The sequence below is a fragment of the Lissotriton vulgaris genome, chromosome 3_1 (assembly GCF_964263255.1).
Source record: "Lissotriton vulgaris chromosome 3_1, aLisVul1.2, whole genome shotgun sequence".
NCBI classification, from domain to species: Eukaryota; Metazoa; Chordata; class Amphibia; order Caudata; family Salamandridae; genus Lissotriton; species Lissotriton vulgaris.
In genome coordinates this window covers 6,568,037-6,591,494 of record NC_141689.1, presented here as the reverse complement: position 1 = coordinate 6,591,494, position 23,458 = coordinate 6,568,037, and the positions used below count along the sequence as shown (strand labels likewise).

At 49.6% G+C, this 23,458-nt stretch overlaps 1 protein-coding gene across 1 annotated transcript in view; it reads right to left on the bottom strand.

Annotated features, from left to right (window-relative positions):
- The window catches only part of LOC147725804 (histone-lysine N-methyltransferase NSD2-like), a 262,511-nt gene that overhangs the window by 26,928 nt on the left and 212,125 nt on the right, over nucleotides 1-23,458 (bottom strand). Inside the window, exons 9-10 of the mRNA XM_086959981.1 lie at nucleotides 18,326-18,467; nucleotides 16,953-17,059 (exon numbers count right to left, since the gene is read on the bottom strand). Of these exons, the coding sequence (XP_086816107.1) occupies nucleotides 16,953-17,059; nucleotides 18,326-18,467 (249 nt within the window). The remainder of the gene's footprint in view (nucleotides 1-16,952; nucleotides 17,060-18,325; nucleotides 18,468-23,458) is intronic.

Genomic DNA, 23,458 nt, shown 5'->3' with positions numbered 1-23,458 from the left:
CGATGTCATTTTTGTAAAAAATGACATGATGACAACTAGGTACACTGCAAGGGAGGAGGTTGAGTTGCAGAAGGACAGTGTTAGGAAACATGTCCTACTTAAAACTTGTCTACAAATGGAACCATATTTATCATGGCCTATGACGGGCTATGAACGTTATTTGCTAACAAGGTTCCGTTTTGACCTGTTTCATCTCCTCCTGGCAATACCAAGTGGGGCCCATCGGGGTAAGGTGTTGCCAGCTTGCGGCTGCGACGGGAAGTCTCCGCAAGACTTGGCACACTTTTTATTCATTTGTCCTTATTACATAATACCCGGGAGGCTATACTTAAAGCCCTGCCTTAAAAAACTGAATTTTGCACAGATAAAACCCGCACTTTATTACCTCCAACTACTGAAAAGCGATTGCACTTTATTTGTTCGTAATTTCCTGAAATTAGCAATTACCTTCAGGAAAAGCATGGAGGGATAATTATGCTGCTAATGCCTTCAAAGAATGGGGGAGTCAGGTCCTGGGACGTGGGGCTAGCTGGACCATTAATATAGCTAAGTACACAGATTGCCAGCCACACACTTACTTAAATCCTCTATTTTTGAGGGAACAAACCATAAGAGACTTCCTGGTTCGTACGGGTATATCACCCTAACCCTTTTATTATTTATTTATTTATTTTTTGTCTTTTTTTTAGAATCGATGTATGAAAGGGACACCTTATATACAATTATTTACAATTCGCAATTATTTACAACACAAACACATACACATAACTAGTTGTATTATACAAAGTGAATTGCTCTGATATATATACACTCAAATATTCATACTACGAAGAAAAAATCATCCGTAATTCCATAAAGACCAGAGTCAAAAGTATAAACTTGATGACAATCATAAATCAATGAACTACAGTTAAATGTAAGCAGTTCAAAAAAGGAAAAATAGACTTCAAATTAATTCATTCAGTCCATTCAACCAATAAATGGCTAATCTTTTTACGCCAACGCGTTTCGAATCCGGTATGTCAACTCTACGGATTCTCATCAGGGCTCTGTCTTAATACGGGATATCTGCAAGTGTATAAAATAAAACTTGTTTTAGCTACATTTCTGACAGTTGTTTAGCTTCCAACTACATTTACCTCGTATTCCTCTTATTACCTGTTGAACCAGCAGCCGCCGGTCAAGGGTAGAGTATTAGTTCTGACTGAGTTTCATAGGCAAGACAACACAACAAGTGAATATGCGCATAACGCAACATAAATCTAGAATCAAGAATAAAGTGCTTACAGCACCCATGGTGGAGCATTTCGTCGAAAATAAACACACTGTGGTTGACTTGAAGTGGTCAATTCTATATGTTCTGCAACAGTCTAGACCCATTGACCATGATAAACTTCTACTAAAAAAAAAACCTACCTTATACTTAAGTTTAATAGCGCACTCAGCGGGCTCAACTCGCTATCTGAAATATCTAGAATCTAGTATAGTGCCTCCAAAAGAAAGGGTCGATGGTAATTGCGCATACGTTTTCATATGTGGTTTGAATTCACCTTTTTAGGTTTCGCTGGGGGGCGGAGCCGTTAGGCTCCTCCTCCAGAGAAATCTATTGAGTACAGTAAGCACTCTGGAACACGCCCCCCCGTCCCATTGGCTAGCTCCATAAATGGAGCCTAGCCATTGGACAAGGGGCCTGTCCATCAATGCCGGACCAGACACGGGGGCGTTCCCGAGATTCTTTGGCTTTTGCCGACGTCACGCGACGCCGGGAACGCCCCCGAATCCATCGACACGTGTTTGGTGCAGACTGAAGGTTTGTGAGCCTTCCCCAAGCAGAGCGCACTAAAATAACCTGTGTGCAGCTTCACCACCGCAACCCGGGATCAGTAAACCCCCGACGAAGGGCCCCGTACCTTGCCGGTACCAACGCGACCGAAAACGAGCCCGCTGCTCTCCGATTGGACGGGAGAGCCGAGCCCCCTCACCAAACGCCGCGACGGGATTGGCCCGTGCGGCGCAGCGTCACCACTGTTGCCGTGTGGTGATTGGATTCCGGGGTTTGCAGTAATTTGGTACCCCCAGTGCTTCGTTGCACTTTATTCTTAATTGACGGGTGCCACCCCGATTATGGCGCCCTTTGCGAGTGCCCACCTCGCTTCACTGTTTACTTTTGGTCTCGAGGGTGTCCACCCCTCTTAAATGCCCGAGAATCACCGCCGCGGCCCGAACGCCGCAAAACAGGAAGCCAGGCACTACGGTGCCTGACGCGGGGCGGGACTTCCGCATTTGGAGGGAAGTCCCGCCTGCCGCCGCGCACCGATTGGCTGCTCGCTGCCGCCGGGAAAAAGAAACAAACAGTGCGAGCCATTGACGGCCCATCCCGAGATGGGGGACCGGGGGAACAGGTAGCGGGCCGGGAGCATTGTGAAGGCGGGGCTCTCATGTGCTGAGAGAGCCCCGCAAAGCGCTACCGCCACACAGGAGAAAGGACCGGAGTGTGTGTGTGTGTGTGTACACACGTATATGTATGTAAACAAGTGTATGTGTGTATATATATATATATATATACACATATATGTATGTATACATATATATATATATATATATATATATATACACACACACACACACATATATGTATTTGTTATGCTACATAGAGTTTACATGGTGCAACATCTGCCAGCGCCCCGGACCTGATTACACACATTTCCTGCACCAATGACAATTAATATAACTGGACATTGACAATATCACTATAACTTCCTTTGTATCGTGATGATTACGATTAGTATAATTTACAGTGTACAACGGGACTGGTCCAGAAAAAAACTGTTGTTAGAAGATGATCGGTGGGTGCTACTTTAGAGGCAGCGATGGTATAAAATACGATTGACGACTTTATGCCTCTCAGCACCGCTTCTTTCTACGACCAAAGCGCCTTAAGGCGGGCTTAGAGTGAAACGTGAACTTGTGCAACGTAACAGGTGCTCGTGTAAAGCCCTCCAATACCTTCGGGTCGATCTCGCGCTAGATAAATCCTGCATTAAAAAAAAAAATGTAAAAAACATTGAAAGACGCTCCTGCCCGGGCGCTTGTTTCATTTTCAGGCGCGTGTCTCCTTGTTACAACCCGACTACAGTCCACACTCCGCCACAGCCTCTCCACACAACACACTTTCAGAACAGGCAAACGTGCACTTAGACGGGGGTGGCTGTGGGTCTGCGTCTGTCGGGAAAGAGACATTTGTGTTATTTCTAGCAACCAGCAGTAGTAAATTCCCTTTCTGGCCTCAGTACACTTGGGGATTCTCTTCACGTGTGTAAATGCCCATGACGTCAGCGAACGCCTGGTCCACAATGTATAAAACTTCAACTGAAATGTAAGAATACATTTTGAAGTGGTTGGCGGCGAGTGTCCTGCATTTTATTGCAAGCCTGCAATATACTCATTGTTCATGCCTTTCTGTCAGGTGATCTAACGGAGGATAACTTTATGATAGGGCTTCTTCGACATATTTACTTTAATTTAAGTTTAGCCAATAGAAGGCATCACGGCTTAGAGTTCGAATTTTTAGCCCGGCTAGCCCACCTTTACCCTTTCTATGGACCTTAGTTATGAGCAGAGGTTTAAGTGAGTTGAGAAAACTGGGTGTCTCTCAAATGGACGTGGCCGCTATATTTAACTGCGTGGCTTAAAACACAAGCTACAAATCTGGTGTCCGACTGTTACTTTGCTGCTTCTGTCCATTCATCCTGGTGTGTATAACACAAAAAGGAAAATTACACCTACAACAAGCCGCCAGGCCGGGACTATTGGCTTTGTCAATGGATATAAGGTGCATATAAAAAATAAGCACCAACTCTCACGTCGTTGTATAGAGTAATGAAAATGCTACCTGCATTTGTAGGAGAGGTTGTGGCGTAAGTCTTGAGCAGCCGACCTTCGAGCTGAGAAAATAGGTTCGAGCATGACGTCATGTGGTTAAAAAAATGAATATGTTCTTGTGTATGTAACTGGTGCTTATGTACAGCGCTCCAGGATTGCGCTATATAAAACTCAAAAACGAGGCTCCTTGACGTTACATCAAAGGCAGTGACGGGTTGTACTATTGCAGAGTTAAGGTTTTTTGTGGGTTTTTTGCACCCTGAGGTTACACATGAAGAGCCCCCGTAGGGACTCACCCATCACGGCACCTTCTTTTTAGAACTGCTGGTGCTGCGCACTGGCAGGACCCGGCCCACTTAAAGCCCTGGTTAGGGTAAGCATCCGTGTCTTTGTACATATATGGCTGGGAATAAAGATTGTAAGTAACTGATGGAGCAAATAGATATAGAAAATACACGTGATTTCGTACTGCAAGGCAATTAACTCCGTGTATCAACAGGGCAGATGGTGACGTTGGCACCCATTTTAGGGGACCAGTGCTCATTTGTCATCAGACCCAGAGCAAGAAAATGAAAGGTCTAAAAGATATAAGAAGGATGCCAACCCTCCACCACCCCACCCCCTCCGCCTTATTAATCAATAAATTAATTGGAACCCCGAGAGAAAGGGGTTCATGTTGATGCTGAAAGCCGTATGCAATGAGAAAAATGTGAATGGGTGACTTCAGTGTGGAGGTTTCAAATGTAACCTATGCGTATTTTACTTCAGGATTTTTTTTATCAAACCTCGCTCTTTATTCGTATATGTACTTGCGCACAAGCCCGCCGTAGCTCTCTCTCTATTTCGTTACCAAAGTGTGTTTTAAATTATGCAACATCAACAACACAATAGTAATGGCTTCCCTGTGATGTGTTATGACTTAAGTACCTATGTTGACTTCTAGATTTATAGTTGGTTACAGTCACTGCCCGATGCACTCGCTGTTGTACCTGTGCGCACTGCCTCAGCTCTTCTGCGAGGAAATGGCTCAGTGCTGCTTGCTTCTACTAGCCCCGGGTGGCCCCTCTGGGCACCGGTGACCCTCTGCACACTTAGCTTCCTTTTAGTAGTCTCGGATGCCCCTCTGGGCACAGTGACCCTCGGCAGACCTAGCTTGCTCGGCTGCCCCTTTCACCCCCCGGTAGACCTCGGCACACGTGCATGCATCGGTGCAGGCAGCTTGCTTAGTCCCGGCTGCCCATGTGGGCTGCGGTGACCCTCGGCACACAGCCCGTCTCACTCACCTGCGGCAGCCTGGGGTCGTTGATGTCCCAGGTCAGCTTCATCCCGTAGGAGCAGATGCAGTCCTGGTCGTCGAAGGGCTCTCCGGGGGCCCCGGACATGGTGAGGGCAGGGGGTCTGCGCCCCCACGGGATGTGAGGGGGCTTCAGACAACAGCTGTGACCGCTGGAGGAGGTGACAGGGGACCCTTTGGTGTTAAGGTAGACTATGGCTGGGGTGCCAGGGAGTGGAGGGGGTGAAGCCCTGTGCCCTGGAACCTGCAGCAGCGACCCACTCCCTTCCTCTGCTGCTGCCAGTGTGCCTGGCTGCACCCGCAACAGGAAACCTGCAATGTCTTTAATGGTTCTTCCTCCCTCCCCTCCCACCTCTACCTGACATCATGTGTCTGTGCCAAGGAAGAAGCTTTCGGATTCACCTGTGGGGAGTCCGCCCCCATCGCCCTCCCTAAGAGAGAGATCAAAGGAGCCTGGGGGCTCTGACCAACACGGGCCCCCAGATCACGCCGAGGATGTGCTCTGTTCCCCGAGCCTTAGTGTGTGATGCACAGGTGTGCATTCACGTCTAACATCAGAACACAACCCCATTCCAAGTGCTCGTCAGACGACCCATGAACGGGGAGACAGAGCGATGTGCCCGAGATCACACAACACCGGCGCACACAGAAGCCAGGATTGGAACCGATGTCTCTGGACCGCTGTCAGCTCCAGACCCCGCCTGAGGTGTGAGGGCACCGAGTGTAACCCCATGTGTGCGGGTTCTGCAGCCTCACCTGTGGCTGAGGAAACAGACGACTTTAAAAAAGCATGCGCACCGATGCGCCGTAGGTTCAATGTAAAGGATGGAATCGCTTGCTATTGGGGGTGCCATCTGGCATCTGATGCCACTGCCAGGGCACTGCTCAGATGCGGGCGTTTTCGGAATCAGCATCTTCGGGGAGACAGGAAATAGCCAACCAGCCTTGACTGTTCTCTCCAGTGTTAAAGAAAAGAAGCCCACACAACGCGGGCATTATCTGTTTGGGCAGCATCTTGTGTATGCAAAGGAAAACGCGCCATTTGGCTGGCACTGCGTGGGCACCCGCGGTGAGAAGAGAATTCAGCTCTACAGTCGGGCAGCCACCTGCATGCCACCTTGCAGACTCTTCTCGACTATCCCAATAGCAAATGCCGCCTCGTGGCTCTCTGTATCCAGCGCTTCTGCCGATGTTAGGCGCTGTAGTACTAAATATCGGTTATCCGCTTTAATCCAGCTCATTGTGCCGACCGGGGAAGCATGGAGGGCTGTCGTGTGCTTGGGTTCGATTCTGTGGCCAGAAAATCACAAGAGAGGTCAGTGGCGCTGATCCCACGCACACAGCCATCTTGCAGCATGACTGTGAAACCGTCTCTCCATACACCCTCACTCAGTGCGATTGTGACCTCTCTCCACTGCCTCCCCGTGCCCCACTAGTGCACACTTCTTCATACAGAAAAGGGCACCACAAAACACACACACTGTGGGCACAGCTCAAACCGAGAGCAGGCCTGGAGCCAGGGGGTCTCACTTATTACAAAGAACGACAAAAGAAATACAAGTATGACGACATATGTACATAACAGTGTTTAATGGATTTCATCCATTTTCTTCAATTTCACGTGTCCACTGTTTGTTTCTTTGTTTTAATAAGGCGATTTTTATACATCTTGACGTATTTATATAATTTGAATATATCACTTCCATGACGTGAAAACAATTTGAAGCAAATGAACAAAGACCAAAACAGCTGGGAAAAATGAAAGCGAGCGCCCTACAACAGAGAACGTCATTATTTTATTTGGATGATGTAGGACAAGAGTAGGGTTGCAATATTAGCAATGACGATACACTACAATAAACATAATATAGAATAGCATAACACGCTACTTAAAATGCCCTAACCTTAAAACTCGAAATATGAGTCAGGACATCATGAGCGGGGTGCACACCTAAGAACCTCCTGCCCCCAGAAATAAGGGGTTCGGCTACTAGTATTCCCCCCTCTTTTTAGGTTTCGCTGGGGGGCGGAGCCGTTAGGCTCCTCCTCCAGAGAAATCTATTGAGTACAGTAAGCACTCTGGAACACGCCCCCCCGTCCCATTGGCTAGCTCCATAAATGAAGCCTAGCCATTGGACGAGGGGCCTGTCCATCAATGCCGGACCAGACACGGGGGCGTTCCCGAGATTCTTTGGCTTTTGCCGACGTCACGCGACGCCGGGAACGCCCCCGAATCCATCGACACGTGTTTGGTGCAGACTGAATGTAGGAAATGGGACCCCCGGCCGGCCAGGGCTTGCGCCACAGCCAGTCAGAGACCACCACTCCTATATAAAGTCGACCCCTGCTCGCCCTCTAGGTAACGCGGCGCGGGCAGTCAGGCCTATCTCGGAGGACATGTGTGAAGCATTTGCGCACGCACCCACCAACAACAACCTCCCGGGCCTCCCACAAAAGGAACTCCACACCAAGTATATATATGAAAATAGTCTTTGTATTACGAAGGACACATAGGAACATACACTTTACAAGGGGCTCGAGGTACGGCAGGGGTTACAAGGGAAAAGAACAGGGCAGGGCCAAGGGGCCCCTGCCAGGGGTATGCACATGATCGATCTAGCATTAGAACACATATTCACTGGGAGCTTCCTCGGACTAGGACTAGAACACATAATCACCAGGAGTTTAGCATAGAATACGTCACGCCCCGGGGTCTCATAGAACCAGCAATAGAACTCACTCTAACCAGTATAGACATACATGAGGCAAGGTTATACAGGAGGGAAGGAATGGCAAGGTACAGCACACCACAGAGGCCCCCATCAGCAGGGCAACACATAAGAATTCTTAGCAACACTTTGATGATAGTCAGTAGCGCCCCCTAGGCCAGATGGCCTTCCTGAGGCAAGGGCGCCTTAAAGTCTCGATGTCCAGAATGGGCTGCAAGGGGCCCGGGGCAAACCTAAACGTGGCAGCGGCCCACTAAGTGCTGGGCCGCTGGGGGATTTGGACATAGCCCTGCAGGCTTGGGGGGGACAGGGGGTAATGGTGGAGCCTCTCGCAGGGTCAGGGACACGTGGTGGGGCCACTCGGGGCCCAGGCAGGGCCAGGGACATGTGGTGGGGCCACTCGGGGCCCAGGCAGGGCCAGGGACACATGGTGGGGCCACTCGGGGCCCAGGCAGAGCCAGGGACACGTGGAGGGGCCACTCGGGGCCCAGGCATAAGGACACGTTGGAGCCGCCTCGGGGCTCGGGGCCAGGGCACGTTGGAGCCTCCTCGGGGCTCAGGACAAGAACTGTGGGCAGGCGGGGCCCCCCCCTCGGGGGACCCGGCATCAATGGGCGCCCCCGGGGCCCGTGACGGAGCCTCGAGGGCTCGGAGGGCCAAAACTGTAGACGGAGCCCCTCGGGGCTCAGGGGGGTAAGGTAAGGCCAGGCGGGGTCCCTCTCGGGGGACCCGGCATTACTGCGGGGCCCGCGGGCCTCTAACCGCATTTGTGCTCGCGCTGGAGGGGAGGGGCGAGCACCGACAATGTGCTCCGACGCCCCGCCCCCCCTCCGGCGCACTCACCGCTCACCGGCCGGTCGCGCCGGTCTCTCTTCGCTCTCCGGGGCTCCCGCTCGCAGGTCTTCCTTGTCCGGGATACAACTTAACATAAATTCAACAAAACGAGCCGCTGCAGCGCCAGCCGGTCTCAACGTTCAGCTCTCCCCAAGGCAAGCCGCGGCAGCGCCAGCAGGTCTTCCTTGTCCGGGATACAACTTAACATAAATTCAGCCAGGGCGACACCTGACGCCTAAAACACATCTAGCGGGATACGGAACACATGATGCGTCAAACACATTCAGCGGGGTAAGGAAGGACAGGATTATCGTTGTTTCAGCAAGCTCCCCATCCCAGAGAACTTACACTCCATTACTCAGCGCACCTCAACATTCATCCACACACCGTCCCCTAGACCGGTAAGACAGTTTTACACATTCAGCGGGGTAAGGGAGGACAGGATTATCGGTGATTCAGCAAGCTCCCCATCCCAGAGAACTTACACTCCATTACTCAGTGCACCTCAACATTCATCCACACACCGTCCCCTAGACTGGTAAGACAGTTTTCCACCGCCCCTGATTCCTCAACCCGACCCTCGGGGCACAGGTACCATTACTCTAGGGACAAGGACCCTTCACATTTGAACACAATTACACAACCACCACTGGATCCCACCCTCCTGGTGAATCCAGAAAACCAAATTACACTAGGGAGATGATTTACCCTCCCAAGCTAGGGGCACCTCACTCACAGTGCACCAAAATACATTTTTCACAGAACAGACATTTAAGTAACCTCTTAAAAACAATAATCTCCTTTCTTTGCGACCATTTACAATGCAGAGTTTTGTAGGGAGGCCAGTTATCGTTGTGGTACTGCGCAAACACAAGTCCGGATCCCACCGCTAGCCACCAGTGTAGGAAATGGGACCCCCGGCCGGCCAGGGCTTGCGCCACAGCCAGTCAGAGACCACCACTCCTATATAAAGTCGACCCCTGCTCGCCCTCTAGGTAACGCGGCGCGGGCAGTCAGGCCTATCTCGGAGGACATGTGTGAAGCATTTGCGCACGCACCCACCAACAACAACCTCCCGGGCCTCCCACAAAAGGAACTCCACACCAAGTATATATATGAAAATAGTCTTTGTATTACGAAGGACACATAGGAACATACACTTTACAAGGGGCTCGAGGTACGGCAGGGGTTACAAGGGAAAAGAACAGGGCAGGGCCAAGGGGCCCCTGCCAGGGGTATGCACATGATCGATCTAGCATTAGAACACATATTCACTGGGAGCTTCCTCGGACTAGGACTAGAACACATAATCACCAGGAGCTTAGCATAGAATACGTCACGCCCCGGGGTCTCATAGAACCAGCAATAGAACTCACTCTAACCAGTATAGACATACATGAGGCAAGGTTATACAGGAGGGAAGGAATGGCAAGGTACAGCACACCACAGAGGCCCCCATCAGCAGGGCAACACATAAGAATTCTTAGCAACACTTTGATGATAGTCAGTAGCGCCCCCTAGGCCAGATGGCCTTCCTGAGGCAAGGGCGCCTTAAAGTCTCGATGTCCAGAATGGGCTGCAAGGGGCCCGGGGCAAACCTAAACGTGGCAGCGGCCCACTAAGTGCTGGGCCGCTGGGGGATTTGGACATAGCCCTGCAGGCTTGGGGGGGACAGGGGGTAATGGTGGAGCCTCTCGCAGGGTCAGGGACACGTGGTGGGGCCACTCGGGGCCCAGGCAGGGCCAGGGACATGTGGTGGGGCCACTCGGGGCCCAGGCAGGGCCAGGGACACGTGGTGGGGCCACTCGGGGCCCAGGCAGAGCCAGGGACACGTGGAGGGGCCACTCGGGGCCCAGGCATAAGGACACGTTGGAGCCGCCTCGGGGCTCGGGGCCAGGGCACGTTGGAGCCTCCTCGGGGCTCAGGACAAGAACTGTGGGCAGGCGGGGCCCCCCCCTCGGGGGACCCGGCATCAATGGGCGCCCCCGGGGCCCGTGACGGAGCCTCGAGGGCTCGGAGGGCCAAAACTGTAGACGGAGCCCCTCGGGGCTCAGGGGGGTAAGGTAAGGCCAGGCGGGGTCCCTCTCGGGGGACCCGGCATTACTGCGGGGCCCGCGGGCCTCTAACCGCATTTGTGCTCGCGCTGGAGGGGAGGGGCGAGCACCGACAATGTGCTCCGGCGCCCCGCCCCCCCTCCGGCGCACTCACCGCTCACCGGCCGGTCGCGCCGGTCTCTCTTCGCTCTCCGGGGCTCCCGCTCGCTCCTGGGGGGCCCCGGGGGGGGTCAGCGGCACTTCTGTTGGGGGGACGCAGGGGCGCGGAGTCGGCTCCCGCTGCCTCCTGCATTGCTCGGATCTCCTCTGGGTGGGCAGCTCCCCGGGCCGCCGGCCAATCAGAGCGCGGCCCGGGGAAACGTCATCGGGCCAGCCGCCTATCAGAGCGCGGCCCGGGGGCGGGGCTTCACGCGGGGTCCCGGGCCGCGGCGGTGAGCACAGGGGAAATTGACGAGGGCCCGGCTCCCTCGATAAGGCAGCCAGTGAGGGAATAAAGCGAGGTAGGCACTCGCTGAGGTTGATGAGCCTCCGTAGCACGGGGCAGACGCCGGGTGGGCACCGGTCTAGTTGAGGATAGCGCTCCCAGCGTGAGGGTATGAAGGTAGCACCCTCAAGGCGCTAGGCCAGCAGGAAAACACTCACGAGCGCCAGAAGCATAGATGAAGCGCCCAAGGCGCTAGGACAGCAGGTAAACGCTCCCAAGGGCTAGTGGCATGGAAAGCAGAGTCCACAGGAGGTCCAGGAGTTCAGGGGGGAGCACATCAGTTCTTAGAAGGGAAAGAGGAACATCAGCAGTCCAGGAGTAGGGCAGGGCCCAGGGAGGCCAGCCAACCCTGAGCCCACGCAGCAGCACTACCCAGGTAGGGACCCAGGCAGGAAGAAGAAGAGAGAGAGAGGAGGGCCCACCTCCCTTTTATACAGGAGCTCCCTTTGTCTCCAAAAGGGGCAGGCAGGGAGAGAACCAGCCAGAACTGGTTATAAGGAATTTCATGCTACTGGCCAGGCCAGGGGCACTGGACGCACCCTAGGGGGTGGAGCCAGCCTGGTGGGGAAGGCCCAGCCGGCTTCAGCCAATCATACACCAGCACACCTACTGCACACATGCACCAACGTCTAGAAGTGGCACTTCCCTTCTAGTCACACACATGCTGCATACATCATCTTGTAGCATTCAACCTCACGAGCGCACACATACCAAACACGACCCGGCACGCCCCCACGCATCAGGAACTACCAGAGCCACATACATTCCCCATGCATTCCTATGGGAGGCAGGTCTCTCTCACCACACACACACTCAGAAGGGGAATCACCATTCCCCGGACACATATAATAAGCACCAAACTTCAGGGGCGGACCTGCCAGACGGGCCAAGTCCAACACTGAAGGTTTGTGAGCCTTCCCCGAGCAGAGCGCACTAAAATAACCTGTGTGCAGCTTCACCACCGCAACCCGGGATCAGTAAACCCCCGACGAAGGGCCCCGTACCTTGCCGGTACCAACGCGACCGAAAACGAGGCCGCTGCTCTCCGATTGGACGGGAGAGCCGAGCCCCCTCACCAAACGCCGCGACGGGATTGGCCCGTGCGGCGCAGCGTCACCACTGTTGCCGTGTGGTGATTGGATTCCGGGGTTTGCAGTAATTTGGTACCCCCAGTGCTTCGTTGCACTTTATTCTTAATTGACGGGTGCCACCCCGATTATGGCGCCCTTTGCGAGTGCCCACCTCGCATCACTGTTTACTTTTGGTCTCGAGGGTGTCCACCCCTCTTAAATGCCCGAGAATCACCGCCGCGGCCCGAGCGCCGCAAAACAGGAAGCCAGGCACTACGGTGCCTGACGCGGGGCGGGACTTCCGCATTTGGAGGGAAGTCCCGCCTGCCGCCGCGCACCGATTGGCTGCTCGCTGCCGCCGGGAAAAAGAAACAAACAGCGCGAGCCATTGACGGCCCGGTCCAGAGATGGGGGACCGGGGGAACAGGTAGCGGGCCGGGAGCATTGTGAAGGCGGGGCTCTCATGTGCTGAGAGAGCCCCGCAAAGCGCTACCGCCACACAGGAGAAAGGACCGGAGTCCCCCACGAACCGCCCGGTAAGTGAAGGAGGGCTGGTGGGGGCTCCGTGCCTGTGCAAGGCTCTGGGGGCAGTTCCTATTTGTTCGCCGAGCGGCCCCAGTTGGCAGAGGGCCGCTCCAACGCGTCGGGTGGCATCTTCTTTTCGAGCCAGGAGGCTCAAGGGGCATTGGCGGCATCTCGAGTCCCCCGAGAGGGACTCCAGCGAAAGGGGGCATTTCTGTGCATTTCGAGTCCCCAGGAGGGGGACTCCAACCCGAGCCAGAGAGGCTCTTCCTGCCATTGGTCTTCCTGAGTCCCCAGGAGGGGGGACTCCACCGTGCCCACATTTGTTTATTGAGTCCTGAGAGGCTCACAGTATGACATCACTATCCCACGGGTAGAAGATAGCTAGTGGCCTGTCCAACGCGACCGAAAACGAGCCCAGTTTTATGTCTTTAGTAACAGAGAATGATCTTTATTTTGTATGTGCAGTAGCTGAGTGGTGTGCAGTTGAACAGCTGTTTAAAATCTCATGCCTACACTTCAGTTCAGTGGGGAGTGAATGATGTCACCTAAGATGGGAGAATGCGGCGGCTTGTGATCGTGGCTATCACTCCGTCATGTGATGGATCATTGGGTAGATATTAGGTACGCGTGAGAAGGAAAATAACATTGCAAAGTGTTGAAACACACGTTAGTCACGTGACTAGAGAAAGAAGAGCATCCCGGGCCCACTGGTGTTTGGGAGCCGTTCCCTCCACGCGGCTTCTTGAGCTCTCTCTTCTCCCCATCAGGCATCAATTATAGAGGTGGTCCCTCTCTCCCAGGGTTTGGTGTGGAGACAACTGGTAACCTAGTTCTTCATTGTTATGCGACTTTCAGGGTCTGGCTGACGAGCAGCGTTTCACTGTTGAATGGCTTCTCTCAGTTGGCCAGTGCGCTGGTCAGGGTAGATCACTGCAGCTCAGCCAAGTAGATATAACTCCGAGGGCAGATAGATTCTAAGTTAACCAGACAAAACTACCTTTTATATGCCAAATTTAAGTAATGTCATAAAAATGTCAAAATCGTGAACATACCTATGGCTAGAAACCAGATAATTGCTATGCAAAATACCTTAGCTGTGCAAACAGTACATGTGCATATTGTTTTAATCGCAAGCATAGGTAATGTAAGTAATATATAGCAGTTTTGGACAGATTTTAAATCAATGTCATGAGAATTTGGGAATCATGAATAATACCTGTGGCTTAATATCAGCTAATTACTGTGCAAATTAATTTACGTGTGCACAACAGTGCATACGGACTGGGAATTATATAGCAGATAGTTCTCAAATCATGGGCTCAGAGAGCGGCTAATGAAAACATTTTAAAGATCTATCCAAGTGGATTAAACCTGCCATATAAAACGTTAAAATTCACTGTTTTGGTGATTTTAATTGGAGCAGTGATCAGTATTATTAATGTCCTTAAATTATACTTGTAGCAGGCTTAAGTATTTGCCAAATTTCACCAAGTCACACGGCTCCACTGTGTTAAAAACCAGGATTGTTGCCTCTTTGCAGGTTCATATTCCCTGTTGGAGTGGCTAGGGAGTGCAGAGTGACTAGGGAGTGCAGAGTGACTAGGGAGTGCTAGGGAGTGCAGAGTGACTAGGGAGTGCTAGGGAGTGTAGAGTGCTAGGGAGTGCAGAGTGCTAGGGAGTGCAGAGTGCTAGGGAGTGCAGAGTGCTAGGGAGTGCAGAGTGCTAGGGAGTGCAGAGTGCTAGGGAGTGCAGAGTGCTAGGGAGTGCAGAGTGCTAGGGAGTGTAGAGTGACTAGGGAGGGCTAGGGAGTGCAGAGTGACTAGGGAGTGCGAGGGAGTGCGAGGGACTGCAGAGTGACTGCAGAGATTAAGCTAATGGCAATGTAAATGACAATGCCATTTATTTATCTGTTTTCAAAACCAACACATAAATACAAATTTTGTCATTTACAATGCCAATAGCTCTAACTTTTCCAAAGGCGAAACCATTGCATTGTAAATGCTTGTTTCACATCTAAATGATAGCCTTCTCTAGCGACCCCACTCTAAGATGGCCGCCAAGCAAGTAACTATAAGTAGGTCCAAAACCACGTTACAACATGGCTGCCAAACTAAGTGAATGAGATCTAGATGCCGAGTCACAGCCTGTTCAAGTAAGTCCAGAGCTAATATGGGTTTGATTTGCCATCAATAACGCAGTAGCCCCAGAAACCTAATAAAACGCTGTTATTTCCTCTAGGGAAAGCGAGCGCGAGTAATAAGGACTGAGGAAAGCGGTGCCTGCATGGTTAGAAAGCGTTTACCGCTGCAAACGATTAGAACACGAACAGCCCAAGCGAGGAATCCCTCAGAGCAGGTATGCCGAGTAGAGCAACGAGTGCCGTACTCTCTCCGTCTGTGCATAAAAGCGCGTAAAACGTTATTCTCATTATTTTCAGGCTGTAATACAAGACTGAAAATTAACTCCCATTTGATGGAAACGTAGGATCACGAGAATGATCCAGTAAGGTATGTTGATAACACATGTGCCTCATTCTGTTCTTAGAAAGTGAGCAAGAACAGGTCATGATACCTGCATTTGTTTTTAGATCCTGAAAAGAAACTCAGTCAGAACTAATACTCTACCCTTGACCGGCGGCAGCTGGTTCAACAGGTAATAAGAGGAATACGAGGTAAATGTAGTTGGAAGCTAAACAACTGTCAGAAATGTAGCTAAAACAAGTTTTATTTTATACACTTGCAGATATCCCGTATTAAGACAGAGCCCTGATGAGAATCCGTAGAGTTGACATACCGGATTCGAAACGCGTTGGCGTAAAAAGATTAGCCATTTATTGGTTGAATGGACTGAATGAATTAATTTGAAGTCTATTTTTCCTTTTTTGAACTGCTTACATTTAACTGTAGTTCATTGATTTATGATTGTCATCAAGTTTATACTTTTGACTCTGGTCTTTATGGAATTACGGATGATTTTTTCTTCGTAGTATGAATATTTGAGTGTATATATATCAGAGCAATTCACTTTGTATAATACAACTAGTTATGTGTATGTGTTTGTGTTGTAAATAATTGCGAATTGTAAATAATTGTATATAAGGTGTACAAAACGATAAGGTGTCCCTTTCATACATCGATACTAATAAAAAGACAAAAAATAAATAAATAATAAAAGGGTTAGAGTGATATACCCGTACGAACCAGGAAGTCTCTTATGGTTTGTTCCCTCAAAAATAGAGGATTTAAGTAAGTGTGTGGCTGGCAATCTGTGTACTTAGCTAATGCCTTCAGGCATTTTTAATCTTTTATTGTACTGAATTTATTTATATATTTTTATATATTTTTTTTAAAAGTTTATGCTGCCCGTTGCTTCTGTCTTTTACATTGTCTAAAGAAATTTGTACTTGTGAAATATCCGGACTGCTTTTTTATTGTTTGTTGATGAATTGTGCTTTTATGATTGTAATGTTTACAATCGAATAAAGATATTTGAATTGAACTGTGCCGGGAGGTTACAGAAATTCCAAGCCAATAGCTCTTTCTTTCGCTACTAAGAATTATATTGTTCAGTGACTACATTGACACTAACAAGAGTTTCTGTACCTGTTCTAAGTACACTTGCCTGCTAGGATGGATCCTTACTATGTTATTCAAATTGAATGTGATTGCAATATCAATTTTGAATAAAAAAAATAACAAACATATGTCACCAAGTTTGGGCAGCATTTCTTTTCTTTTTTTTCCCGTGGCATATGCTTTAAATAATTTTAAAAAAACATCTCATCGCCTTGCTTTGCCAATGCTTTTTCCTATGTAAACACAACATTAAATCATAGTGATGAATTTAAACAAATGTGTTTCTTTCATTTAATGTTATGAAGTGTGCTGAATTCATTTATTTTAGTTAGTATAGTCTTCCATCTACTGGAAGTAAACTGTGCATATCAGGGCTTTATTTACCTCCTGCTCGACAACTCTGTCACCCGAGACCGAAGGGTCGCAGTTGGGACCTTCTGGTGATCACTAAATTACATTTCTGCATGATCAGAATAAAAGTATAGACATCATCGCTGTCACCTACCTTTGGACGGTCTCCAAGGAAGCCACTGCAGTTGGAGGCACCACATCTACACGCAGTCTTATCGTTACCAATGCATTCCAAGTTGTAGTTATAGGTGAGCTCCACTCCTAAATGGAACAAGAGTACACATTTGCAATTTACACATTTTCATAAACTTGCTAACATCAGTATTCTTTCACCATGAAGGATTTCTCATTGAAACTAGTCTCCTATTACAAAACAATAAAAGTGAAAAGAAATATGGTAAGGTGACATCTCCAAGCATAGTTCAGCATAATCCTCGCTCGCTTAATGAAGCCTCGCCTGTGTACTATGGAGACGCGCATAATACGAGCTAAAGAGCTACAGCTGTTCACCGTCCACACAGGCGCTCACACCCAGACCACCCATGCCTACTCAGCTGTCGGCCTAAAGGTTTCATAGCCATTTGTGTGGGGTTTGTTCTCTCTCATGCACAGCAGCTGTCAGATATGATTTCCTCCCGGGGCAGGAGAAAGTTGCGAATCCTCTCCCCAAGGAGGAAGGTGGAGGGTAGGAGGGATGGTGTGGGAGGAGGTTAGGAGACTATGGGGGTAGGTGGAGCAAGTGACTGTCTGTAGGTGGCAGCTCCTACCCCTGGTGTTATCCCTGTACGAGCCTCTGTTGTACCTCCTGCTGGTTCGCTGGTGGTAAACCTGCTGCTGCCTCTGTTATGAGTGGTGGAATTGTTTGGGCCAGGTGGCATTTGGCCCCCACAAACTCCCAACTGCCAACAACCCAAACTCTAACTGCCACTCTTTTGCAGCTCTCCTTGTTTCCAGGCAACCTTGTCGGAACTAGCATACTACCATAATAATTTAACATTACGCTGCCCTCTAAGCACACTTAACATGGATGGTTCCTATAGTATTCATGTATACCACACATAAGCCTTCACAACATTGCTAGCCTTCTCTTAGCATCCGCACTTTAGGCTCAACGCCCAACTCCAGTGGGAGTGGTGCTCTGCCTCAGCATGGGACTTCTCCTGGAACACCATACCGGTGATGTGGTTCAAAGGGCTGAAGGGATACTGAGAGCCCTGGCCATGATCTTCATGTGCGGGCCAGTCCTCTGCACTTGCTCAAAGTCCTTTTGGTCATCTCACTCCCTTGACGACGAGGAACGCTGAGCTCGCTCAGTGCATGTCAGAAACCATCGATTACAGAGTCGGTGCCCATGCAAAATGTACACCAAGGGGAGTCGAAGCACATTTTGTGACTCAAGAGACTTCTTCGAACAAAAACAACTTACAAATGTCTGAACCCAACACTAGATGGAAGGAAAAGGAATGTATCTGTTAAGATGCATGCTGTTCCATATTAATAGAAAACAAGTAGGTCACACTGTCTTACCAGCTGGAATATCACATAGTGCAAAGAGGCCGACTCGGGTGCCCCCATTCACCGTCCACTTCTGGGTCTCGCAGTTGGGCTGGCAGCTGTGATTCATGAAGCGGGAATAATTCCCTTTGCGGCCAGCATCAATAATGTGGTCCTGAAAAACAAACCATAAAAGGAGTAGACTTGTGAATTATGAGATCGTGAACCAGAATATATGAAGATAAAAAGGAAGAACAAAGACGAAGGGAAAAAACACATCTCAAAGGTCGAATACTATTTCATCACCTTATAGCCTGAGAATGAAAATGAAATAGCCTTGAACTGTCGCGTTCTATAGGGGTCAAGAAAGGTCCCGTAAGATCTGCACGGCTCACCTTAGGCACCAACCCAGCCAGTAGGCAAGAGACAAAAGAAAGAACACTAATGAATGCTTATAAGAAGCTAAAGCATAGTCGGAGCCATCGGCAATTATAATGACGAAAAAGGAAACATCCCTTTAACGCGACCTTATTCCTACCCAGGGGCTCTCTCAGGGGGATATTCAGCGGTTAAACCAAGTTAGGAGGAGAGTTGTGTCCACCTTTGCCAACCCCACCCCTCAGGTGGGGAAGGCGAGGAAAGGTGGAAACACCTCTCCTCCTAACTTGGTGTTCCTGCCGATTCTACTGCCAAAAGTGGGGGTCGGAACCGGTGGGCGCCAGTTGCTGGGGAGCAGCAAATGGCTGGGGGAGCTCATGAGGGCAGCAAGCCTTTGAAGCTTCCCCTCAGTGAACGCTGCCCTTCCTGGGGGTGGAGGCTTGGCACCTCGTCCCAGGATGTGCATTGTTTCCGGCCCCAGAGAGCAGCAGGCTCTCGACCCAGGGGTCCAGAAACATGTCTGGTGGTGGCAGCTGAAAGCAGCCACTCAGCCTGGTCACTAGTGGTAGGTCGTTTTTCAGGGGGCATCTCTAAGATGCCCTGTGAGTGCATTTGGCATTAAATCCCACATTGGAATCAGTGTGGGTTTAATGTGCTGAGAAGTTTTATACCAAACTTCTCAGTTTTATGTAAAGCCATTATGATGCTGTGGAGTTTGTGATGACAAACTCCCAGCACCATATACTCTTAATGGCAGCACTGCACTTGCAGTGCCCAGGAATGGACTTGGGCACTGTAGGGGTACGGGGCTCATGCACCTGTACCCTCACCACTGGCACAGGGCACCCAGCTAGAGGGGTGACTGATGTATGCCAGGGCAGTGGTTTGTTGGCATGGGACACAGGGATGTGTGTTTGTCAAAAAGAGGGAGGAAGGAGAGGTGATCACTTGATCAACGGACACTATTTACCACTCAGGTTGGTGGAAGGTCCAGTCACAGCGTGTGCCCGTGTCTGTGAATACAACAAAGAGGGGTTGCTGGACTGTTCCTATGCGTGACTAAGGGAAGATCTAATTGGCGTGACCAGAGGTGTAAGAGTAACACCCTAGGGCATCCATTTTGTTGGATGTATTTGCCTCACACACCCGAATGGGTGTCATGCTTCATCATCGGCGGTTGCTCCTCGTCGGGGAGGCGGTGCAATCCCGACGGGCTCACCTCAAAGAGGGGCTCTTTGGCGGAGATCTTTTTTCCAACAGCCTTATGGTGAGGTGTGGGTGTGTGGGCAAGGTGGTATGTGGTAGTGAAGAGGGATATTAAAATGTAGCTAAGGGTACCGGAATTACTCGAGCTCGGCGGAGAAGGGTAGGTCATGCAGCCGGGGCACATGAGATTGGAGTTTTGACATATGGACTCATCCTTGATGCCTCATCCCGCCGACCCCTCTGGTGGCTGGTAGTTCTTGACTGATAGGCATAGGACAACCCCCATAGAGGTAATATACACACCATATCACACATGACACCAGCATGTTGTTAATCACCTTTTTATAGGTCCTGATGAATCGCGGGCGACTATTACCCATTGCGAGAAACATGTCGACCGTCTTCACCTCTAGCCCCATCTAGGGTCACCTGACCTTACTCGTTGACACCTAGTGAGCTAGCCCCCTGTTTTTAATTGCAGCCAGGGGACCCCCAGAATAAAGTAATTCCGGTACCCTTAGCTACATTTTAATATCCCTCTTCACTACCACATACCACCTTGCCCACACATTCACGGCAGCCATTTTGTCTGCTGCATGCTGCCTCGTGTCGACCATGTGCTTTGTCCTATCTTCCGGTCTACGGCGCTTGAAATCTGCCCGGCAACAAGTTATATTTAGCATCCCTCACTTTTGCGCATGTCAAGTAGGGTCCACATCTGTTAGTGATTAGTTCCAGATAGGAATGTGTTTGTCGACCCCCAAAACTGTTAGCTCTTCCCACTGATCGATTGTGCCTCTCGATATTACCTTATATGTACATAAACTGCGCTCTTCTGTTTGTACCGCCCTCATTTGAGCCCCTGTGCGGGTATAAATAAACCATGCTTTCTTAGCTCGGGGTGCTACTTCTTGCAATACCGAAGGGTACTGTCTGAACCGTGACACCACCTCATGAGATGTAATAAATGTTATCTTTTCTATTCCAGTTTCTGTGCCAACTTCTTTCTATTGGTCTGAGGACTTGGTGCAGAGAAGGGCGAACCCCTTGCACTGGTGGGTCTGGCTGAGGCCTGCTCCTACAAATTGGCGCCTGACACGAGGGGCTCATCGGCGACTCGGATGCCCGAAGGAGTGGTCGCGACGAAGGATTGGGATCTTGCCGCGGACGATTATTGCCCGAGGAGACCAGAGTCTTGGCAAACCATGGCGTTTTTCCCTTCTTTCCGATCTGATCATCCAGGTGGCGCCGGTCTTCAACTGAGATCTCTTCTGTTGATTCGCTGTGCAGTGGCCGTTTGTTCGAATTTAGAACTTGGCAGTTGGAACCTGGACACCCTATGATTGGTAAGGGCCGTTTTACGGCACGTACTATTGGTTTGGATGCCCTTGTATGGTAAGGTAGTTTTAGGAACACTTACCGTGGCATATTTGGTATTTGGTAAAGACTTGTCTTATTTGTATGAAGTATTTGTAAGATATGATATATAAGTTGCAACCCATATAGGCAGGCAAAGTGGAGATTTTTCTTAAAGTGAGTCAAATTTGAACGGCGCAAAGTACTAGAAGTACCTTAAGTGCCACTTGGTTTATAATACTGCATATTTTGCATTATTTTTGCCATGCCTGTTTTCAGCGCACTTCGAAGGATGTGCTGCTTTTGTAATGGGGCCGACTTAAACTTGAACACTCGCAACCCAGTTACCCCAGAGGGGACGCCTAATAGGGATATGTATATTAAATATGGTATTTCTTTCATAATGTACAGCACATTGTGGAATAAATATACCAAAAAGGATCCTGAGTTATGTTGGCCAATGCATGGGTCATTTGATTTACAAAAGATTGAGTATGTGGAGCGATGTGTGTTTGAGCGGAAGTCTAGACATGATATGTTTGAATGTCTGCGTATGTGGGAGAAAGAAGTGCATGAACGAGCGAAACGTGAGCAAGTCTTGATTGAGAAAGAGCAGCGGAAGAATGTGTATGAGAAAGCGCTGGAGTTGAGAAAGAAAGAAGTGAAAGAGTTGGAAGAGAGAGGGGAAAAAAGAACACCGATTGCAGGTATCTGGCCAATACCCTGTCCGACAGCCTCTCTATCCTGTCCTTAATAATCTACAAGATGATTTTTCGTTACTAGATCGACCTCCACCTCCGTATGCCGTTCCGTCCACTCCGTTAAAAGGTGGGGAGGATTCCGACTCGGATCAACGAAATGCGCGGGACACCCGTTCTATGCTGTCTGTACAACGTGCAGCCGATATCAGACAGGCTGCTCGCAAAGCATTACGTAGCACTGATTCTGCTTCCGATCTTTTAGCTAGTATACAAGGGTGGACGGAAAGGGAGCAGTTGTATTTTACTGAAACATTTGCTGCAGAAGTCGTTGAAAGGTTTCGAAAATTCTCTCCAGAATTAGAACCTGATGATGTAGCATCTGATTGTAAAAATATGCGTGACAGTCTTTTTGTTTTCTCTCAGGTGGTTGACACGATTAGACTGTTGGTCAAATTACGAACTGAGGCGGTTCACTTGAAGGAGAAGAAAAAGCTCGTGGACGAAGCTGCACAGAAATCTCAGACTGGAGAGTTGCAGTCGCCTATCTTCGGATCAGATAAGCAAATGCCGGTCTACACAAAGCCCATGCGGGAAGCCGCACCTTTGTATGTTCCTCCTAAAGGAACGGGCGACAATGATGATAAAGATTCTGCTGATGCTACGGGTTATTTCATTTATAATTGGGTGTATACTCCTTGGAAGAGGGCAGATGTAATTGCTCTTAAAGCAGCATTGCCACACACGTAAAAATCCAGCCGCTTTCTATGAGGAAGTTGAAGGCCCCATGAATTCCTGTACTATGACTGTGTGACATTGATTTATTTTTCAGGTTAATATTACCACCGGATATGTGGAGGACCGTTCGTAGAATTAATGATCGTCCCACTTTTGGCGTGGAATGGAAAGAGTTTGAACGATTGGATGTGGGGAGGGAACCCGCTCAAAAGCCGCATCAGTTAATTTTAGATCTCCCTGCAGCCATATTAACCAAAACAGTTATTCCCCCTAAAAAGATTGACTGGACTGTGTGAGCGTCGTGCAAACAAAAGGTAGATGAATCTGTTTCTGATTTCTTTACACGTTTCGAAGAAGCTTTTCATGACTTTAGCGGTCAGTCTTTGACCGATGATACAGGCAGACATCTGTTTGTCGACAAATATGTTACAAATTTGTTACCAGGGATAGCTAGCCGTTTAAAAGCCAGTGAAAGTTCTTGGACTACACCTTCTCCAGCATCTGTTTTAATGATGGCTCAATATTACGAGCGTTAAGAATTTAAAAATTTAACATCCTGCTTGAGCCTTTCCAAGTGGGGCCCTAGATTTTTGTCCATAAACTCTGAGGGGTCCCTAGAAACCTGGATACCCAAGTATTTAAATGACGAGCCTGCTATCTTCAGACGGCATTCTGCACTCAGTGTCTGGACCGGTCCCTTCAGTACATATAGTTTCGATTTGCTCCAGTTCAACGTATATCCTGATAGTCATGGTAGGGTATCACAGAGATGCAAGAGAGCCGGCACCCC